A 7,662-nucleotide genomic window follows, 5' to 3' on the forward strand; every position below is an offset into this window, starting at 1 on the left:
TCATTTTTGATATCACTTAGATGTCCAATCTTACAAACACCCTCTACTTCTCTGCAGCACACTATGACTGTAAATTGCATTTCCTACTAGACTGTAAGCTTCTTAAGGGCAGGGACCATGCATCATGCTCATCACGAAAACCCCTCTGCCTAGCACAACACTTGGTATATGATACATGTTGATCAATAGTGTTACAAACTGGGCATGGGAAGAATTACCAAATTGCCTCAAAAATGTTGGATACTCTATCACTGAATGTCTCAAAATACGTTAACTAAAATGGGCACACATACCCACAAATCTTAGTTATAATTGCATTGTTGAAATTCTTCCTACCATTCACAAAAGCAAGACAAAGCCTTCTAAATAATATTAAAATTTAATTCCCTTTCAAATAGTTCTTTGCTTATGATTAAAAAAAAATTGATCTTGGAGCGGCTGGGCAGCTCAGTCGGTTGAGCGTCTGACTTTGGCTCAGGTCATGATCTCATACCTTGTGAGTTCGAGCCCTGCATTGAGCTCTGTGCTCACAGCTCAGAACCTTGAGCCTGCTTTGGATTCCGTGTCTCCCTCTCTCTCTGCCCCTTCCCCGCTCATGCTCTCTGTCTCTCAAAAAATAAAACATTAAAAGATTAAAAAAATATATTGATCTTTAAGATCACACAGAACAAACATACTATAATTGAATGGCTGCCTATCAAAATGTGATCTGACTTCAGTGATCATTCTTGCCTTTGAAAGGCTCAAAAGAAATACTTTCTAAAGACACATTTATACAGCAAGGACAAATACTCGAAACATTAATACCTTGATTCTTTTCAATCTTTATCAGTGTGGTTTAACGTGTAAATATGGCCTTTGTTTTTCAAGATTTTACCTACTCTCTTTATTCACTTCTCAAAGGATGGATCAGTGGATGAGATTACAGCTCCCTATCATGAAATTAATTTCATATACTTGAAACACCTACTTTGATCACCACCTGGGGGAAAAGATAAATAGCCTAAGCCAGCTTTTTTAGCTATAGGAATTAAAGATTAGAGGAAAGAATTAGAAAATGCGATAAAATAAAGCCTTGAAACTGTAGTACCACAAATTAGAAAAAAAGAAGCAGCAGCAGCAGCAGCAGCACTGTTTTTTAATATCATCAGGCCCTTCAAGTTAGGACTGAGGCACTGACCTGGTGTGGAAAATGATTTAAATATTGAATTACATGTATTTAAATATTTTGCAGTTTGATTACTTCTAAGCAATTATGCCATAGGTTTTCCCCAATCGAAATACATTATAAACTTTCCATTAGTGTAAAATTAGAAATCTTTTTTTACAAATAGAAATTTAAAAAATATTCTTGAGGCACTATAAAAAGCAGTTTATGAAAAGAATAATTACTGGTTATGTCAAGGCACTGAGCTTGAGTAATGCAGAAAATGTGGACTCTGATTCAGACGATCACTTACTAGCTATATGATGTTGAGAAAGTTACCCAGCCCTTGAATCTGTTTCTTTATATATATAATGCACTTTATCTATAAAACGCACTACTTCAAGGACTGAGATTATGAGAAAATGCATATAAAATGTCTCATAATGCCAAACATATACTATGGCTTTTCTGATCCTAACGGATTTGCATGATTTCACTGAGCGGTAATTACAAAGTAAAACACTGCATAGAAGTTTAAGCTGTACCAAAGGAATAGTTAACTAGGGAAAAAATCCCCAATGACTCTGAATGTAAAACAGTCATTAAGTTACTTAATTAAGTTAACTTGTATTTATTAGCCTTACTTAAATTGATTTACTTATTGACCTTTATTAACCTTAATTTTTACTCTTTATTGTCAGCTATTCTGGCCCCTACTTAGACAGACATTTGTAAACTAGCAACAAAAAAAAAAGATGAATAGAAATCTAGGAACTAAACAGGAAAACTGCCAACCCAAACTAAGTAAACCCATTTCCTTGACCATGTCCACAATAGTCAGAATCATGCCAAATAGTTCTCCTTAGATTATAATTCTCAGGGTATATTACAGAAATTATCTGGTGTTCTCAACAGAGCAATCATGAAGTGCCACAGAGCAGAACTAGTGGTATGTTGAAATTCCAAAGATTTTGTAGCAAATCCTTAAATCATAGTACTTATAGAAAGAACTTATTAAACTGTTGACCAAAGAAACTTCCCACTAACATTTTACAAGGCAGCACTAGACAGAAATATATTTGTATTAAAATTTTTCTAGTAAGAACATGCACAAGTTAGTCCTTTGAAATTTATCACTCTCCTTCATTGAGAATTCTTTTCAAAAACCTGGAAGCCAACTGCCTAAGGAAAGTCAATGTCTTAATAATACATAGTATCCTGGGGGTGCCTGGGTGGCTCAGTCGGTTAAGTGTCCGACTTTGCTCAGGTCATGATCTCACGGTTGGCAGGTACGAGGCCTGCATCCGGCTCTGTGTTGACAGCTCAGAGCCTGGAGCCTCCTGCAGATTCTATGCCTCCCTCCCTCTCTGCCCCGCCCCCACTTATGTGCGCGCGCATATTCTCTCTCTGTCTCTCTCAAAAACAAACAAACACTTAAAAATTAAAAAAAAAATACATAGTATCCTTCCAATGCATCTTCCCCAATAATAAACAAAATACAGGCCCTAAATATAAATTTCATTCTAGCTCATTCACAAGTTCTGATTTTTTCCTCCAAGTTCTTTATTATTCAGTCAAGACAGTTCAAACATACTTAAATTTAGACACTTTTAAGCTTCTGTTACACTGTGTAAACTTCAGTTTACACTGAACAGTTTACTATTACATAGTTAAAACATCAACATCTTTTAAGTTTGCAGTCTTTAATACAAGTTAAGGCAACCGTGTAACATTCAGGCAAATTATAGCAAATATCACATCGAAGTTTATTTCTTGCTCATATTCTACAAACATCTCTAATTCACAGGATTTCACTAATTTTATAATTTCCTCAGGCAGAGATGTGAAGGCCACAGAAAACTGCAAATGTGCCTTATAACTTCAGTAAATTTTATGAAGCTCAACCATTGTAAAGATCATGGAAACATGTACCAAATTAAATGAATGGCATTTGCGACATTAAAAGTGAGATCTTCCTTCCAAAGTCACCAAAACCATTCTTTAATATTCAACAAAAAATTGGAATTGCAGGGTTTCATGTGTGTGTTTTTAAATGTCAGGGTGGTATGATCCTCTTTGGATGTGGGGCTGTTGAAAGCTGAGTTGTACAAAAGAAATTTTTAGAGAACAGAGGCTTTTCTTTACATATTTATTCTGAGAGCCTGCCCTTCATCTCATTTTGGTTTTCCACATTGATCCAATTGTAGCACTTCCTGGAGAGAGCTATGTTCTAATCAGCAACATCAGGAAGAGAATTGGACAAAGCAAAATGAGAAAATGCAGATCTTCTCATGTCATGTCTCTTTGAAAACAGAGAATACATTCTAAGGTATCAGGCAATACAAGTCACAATTTGACTTTTAATAATTTTCACCTGTAATGGACATGAACAAGAAACATGGTATGAGGCCGTCATCTATTCAATAGGTACACGACTTCTACCGAGGTGAATGCCTTTTAGTAGAATTTTACTTTGTTCCCTGTCCCATACAGTTGTGCTGACCTTAAAACCTCATTAGTAGGCTATTCAGGAAATCTCCACCGAACGGCGGATCAAGGTAGAAACAAACTAGAGACCCTGAATTACCTAACATGACTTCCCGTTAAGGGTTTTCTCCTTACAGTGGCTCAAAAGCTACCGAGCTAAAGCAGCCAGGCCGACTCCCCAAAGACAAGGGTCCGGACCCCTACATGAAACGGCTGCAATCCTCTTGGATCGCCGAAAGAGAAGGAATCAATCCTTTAAAGAGAACTCGGACTACATATCGTCACCTCTCCCAAACCAGAAAACCCAACATTTTACACGCTAGCACTGCCTGGACGCACCCCACCCCCACCCCCCTCCCCCTCCCACGGGATGGCCTTCCGGGCGGACGGTGGCCACAGGGGCTGACACACCCACGCCTACTTCTGCTTCTTCGGGGATTTGGGCGCTTGGGCGACCGGGGGGCGAGGCAGCTTGAAATAGACCTTGACCGAGTCATAGATGAACCACTGCAGCGCAGTCAGGGTGCCGATCATGATGATGCGGGCGAACAGGCCCTTCCACACGCCCGCGAACCCCAGCCTCTGGAGAACTCCCAAGGCCGAGCTGCCCTTCTCCTTGTTCAAAACGGACACGACCGAATCGGCCGGGTGGGACACGACGGCGCAGAAGACGCCGGCGATGTAGCCGGCCACGAAGGTCACGGCCAGCTGCTCGGCCTTGGTGCACTGGCTCTGGGGCTTGGGGACGACGTGCTCGTAGAGCGCCTCCACCGTGCGCTCGAAGCAGGCGAACTTCATCATGGTGTAGGGGATCTGGCGCAGCCACAGCGGCGCCACGCCCTTGTAGAAGGCCCGCGGGCCCTCCTCGCGGTACATGCGCGGCGCGGCGGCGCGCAGCGTGCCCGCGAAGCCGGGCTGCGTCTGGATGCGCACCTTCACCGCCTCCATGGGCGCCAGCGCCACGTCGGCGAAGAGCTCGGCGCCGGCCGACGCGGCCAGGTACAGGCCGGTTCTCCACCTGTACGCCTTCTCCGGGCCCAGGAGCTCGGCGTAGCGCATCTTGAAGACCTCGTAGAGGCCGAACTTAAACAGGCCCTGCAGGGAGTAGCCCAGGAAGGTCGGCGCCCAGCCTCGGGCCAGGCCGCGCAGCCCGTCGTCGCACACGGTCACGCCGAAGCCGCTGACGATGCCCTTGTACTTGGCGGGGTCCACCTGCATGCGGCACTTGACCAGGTCCAGGGGCACGACGGCCGTGTGAGTCAGCCCACAGCTCAGCATGCCGCCCAGGCCGCACAGCAGCAGGTATCTCGCGGAGCCGTACTCGTAGCTGTGCTCCTTCGCGGCCGCCGCCGCCCAGAACCTGCCCTTGAGCGGGCCCAAGCTTCCGGCCTGCGGGGCCCGGCAACCGCCAGCGTCACGCATGACCGCGCTCCGTCCAGCCCCACACCTCCCTCGGCCGGAGCCCGTTCCTCTCGGGGGCCCAAGGGCAGGTGCGCATGCTTCGTGAGCTTCCCGCACGTGACCCCAACCGTCGGTGTCCGTAGGGTTTCTGCCGGCCCTCGGCACGCGCCTGCGCAGCCCCACAGGTCGGGTTAGCTGGGGGCCTGAGGCCGGCTCCCAGAGGTTTAGGGGGAGCATCACCCTGTACCTCACTGCCAGGACCGCCCTCCGCCCCTCCCTCACACCTTCAGCCCAATGGGAGGGCGGCAGGAGCCCATCCCCTCAGCCCTCCCTAGCCAATGGGCAGTGGTCCCTAGATCTCACCTTGAGCGGTAGGTAAGGCTCAGCGTGCCCAGGTGGCTTCTGCCCAGCTCAGCTGCCTAGTCCTCTACAAAGACGCTAATAAAGTAAATCAATAGATACAAACATGAGTACACACAGGAATAGGCGAGCAAATAGATAAGGAGTTGGGCTAGGGGGCGAAGAGTCGCCATGCACCGTTGCTTTCCTGAGAGGCCTTTCTGGAGGTCTCACCTAATTGTGCCCACTTAGGGCAATAGTCCTCTCCATGGCAACAGAGTGTTCTATGGAAGGAATGGGCAGAGAGAACCAGGAACATGGTGTTGGAGGCCAGCCAGTCCTGCGGCTTCTAGCCTACCATTCTCATCTGGCAGATAGGGATGCCGTCTCCCCCCCAAGCACTCACACTCCACTCCTGTTTCCCTCCAAGAATTGCAGTGAGGGCTTAGGAAGCATGGAGGTACTCGCTGAGTTGGGGGGTGGGGATTCTGTTGACTATTTTCATTCATTAGGTATTTTTTCATTGACTACTGAATCCCTGGCATAATTCTGGAGATCACAAAAGTGAGGCAGAAACCCTCACTTCCCCTAGGGAGACTGCAGTCTCATTGGCTTGGAAAGTGAGAATTGAGTGACTCCACGTGTAAATCACTAGCATTCACTCATTCATTCACCCACTGTGTGCTGGGCCTTGTGCAGGGTTAGGGATTTAAGAAAGAGCTAGACTGGGGCGCCTGGGTGGCACAGCCAATTGAGCATCTGAATCTTGATTTCGGCTCAGGTCATGATCCCAGGGTCATGGGATTAAGATTCTCTCTCTCTCCTCTCTCTTTCTCTCTCCCCTTCTCCCCAGCTTGTAGTGCGCACTCTCTCTCTCTCTCTCTCTCTCTCTCTCTCTCTCAAAGAGGAGCTAGATATAGTCCTGCTTATTTTTAAACAAGGGGATTTAAAAATCAGCCTTGTGTGGTATTATGATAGGGGTTTGATTCAAGTTCTGTGTGAACAATGAGGGAGCAACTAATTCTATCTCATGAGGTTGAGAAGACTTCCCAGAGGAGATGACCATGCAGTGAGGTCTTGAAGGATGAGTAGGAGGCTGTCACATAAAGTAGATGGAAATGGAGGTCCAGGTTAGGGGAAACATGAATACATGAAGTACTGAGGAGGGGTGAGTAATTCAACATGGTGGCAACTAGCAAGGGTTGAGTCTAGAAAAAGAGAAACTGGGTCAAATTAGGGAAAGCTTTAATGCTTTATTCAGCACTTTAACATTTATCCTGTAGGGAGGCTAACATTTCTCAGAAGTGTGATCCATAGGCCACCTGCATCAGGATCACCTGGAATGCTTTATTTAAAATCTAACAGCACACCCCAGACCTCTGAATGAGAATCTCTGAGGGCAGGAATATGCAATTTTAATAAGCTCCCTCGGGTGGATCCTTCATTAAAGTTTGAAAACCACAGTATGTAGATGATAGGAGGTCAAAGATTTTTTTTTAAAGGTTCTCTGATTAAAAATTTTAGTACTTTATCCTGTGCAAATTCATCAAGCTGTACACTTAAGATTAGTGAACATTAGACACTTTATGTATGTTATACCATATTTTTATTTATTTAATTTTGTGTGAGAGAGTGTGCATGTGTGTGCACAAAGGGGAGGGGAAGAAAGAGAGGGAGAGAGAGAATCTTAAGCAGGCTCCATGCTCCGCACAGAGTCCTACATGGGGATCGATTTCACACCTCTGAGATCATAACCTGAGCTGAAATCTAGAAGTGGACACTCAACCGATTGAGCCACCCAGGCACTCCTAACATATACTTTTTTAAACTGGTGGTATAAAAAAAAAAAAAAATAGAATTGGGTCCTAATTACAAACTTAGGATGATGACCTGATGGAGAGCAGAGGCAGATATAGATTTTCTCAATCAACAAGTCTTACTGAACTCCTGTCCTTACTGTAGCCTTTTTTTTTTTAATGATTATTTTTGAGAGAGAGTTAGGGAGGCACAGAGAGAAAGAGGGAGATAGAGAATCCCAAGCAGGCTCTGCACGGTCAATTCAGAGCCCAATGTGGGGCTCAAACCATAAGATCATGACCTGAGCTGAAATTAAGAGTTGGATACTTATGGGGCGGCTGGGTGGCTCAGTCAGTTAAGCGTCCGACTTCAGCTCAGGTCATGATCTTACAGTTCAAGGGTTCGACCCCGCATCAGGCTCTGTGCCAACAGCTCAGAGCCTGGAGCCTGCTTCGGATTCTGTGTCTCCTCTCTCTGTTCCTCCCCTGCTC

General features: G+C 45.2%; 1 protein-coding gene across 1 annotated transcript; it reads right to left on the bottom strand.

Moving 5' to 3' along the window:
- Positions 1–2,689: 2,689 nt before the first annotated feature.
- On the bottom strand, positions 2,690–5,123 carry LOC122480523 (phosphate carrier protein, mitochondrial-like). Its single transcript, XM_043575031.1, has one exon. The coding sequence runs from the start codon at positions 5,054–5,056 to the stop codon at positions 4,052–4,054; it is 1,005 nt and encodes a 334-aa protein (XP_043430966.1). The 5' UTR covers positions 5,057–5,123; the 3' UTR covers positions 2,690–4,051.
- Positions 5,124–7,662: the final 2,539 nt, after the last annotated feature.

Source organism: Prionailurus bengalensis, chromosome C1, assembly GCF_016509475.1.
Source record: "Prionailurus bengalensis isolate Pbe53 chromosome C1, Fcat_Pben_1.1_paternal_pri, whole genome shotgun sequence".
NCBI classification, from domain to species: domain Eukaryota; kingdom Metazoa; phylum Chordata; class Mammalia; order Carnivora; family Felidae; genus Prionailurus; species Prionailurus bengalensis.

What these genes read in the sequence shown, in the direction of transcription:
- LOC122480523 (XM_043575031.1), bottom strand. Translation starts at nt 5,056, where the DNA reads ATGCGTGACGCTGGCGGTTGCCGGGCCCCGCAGGCCGGAAGCTTGGGC.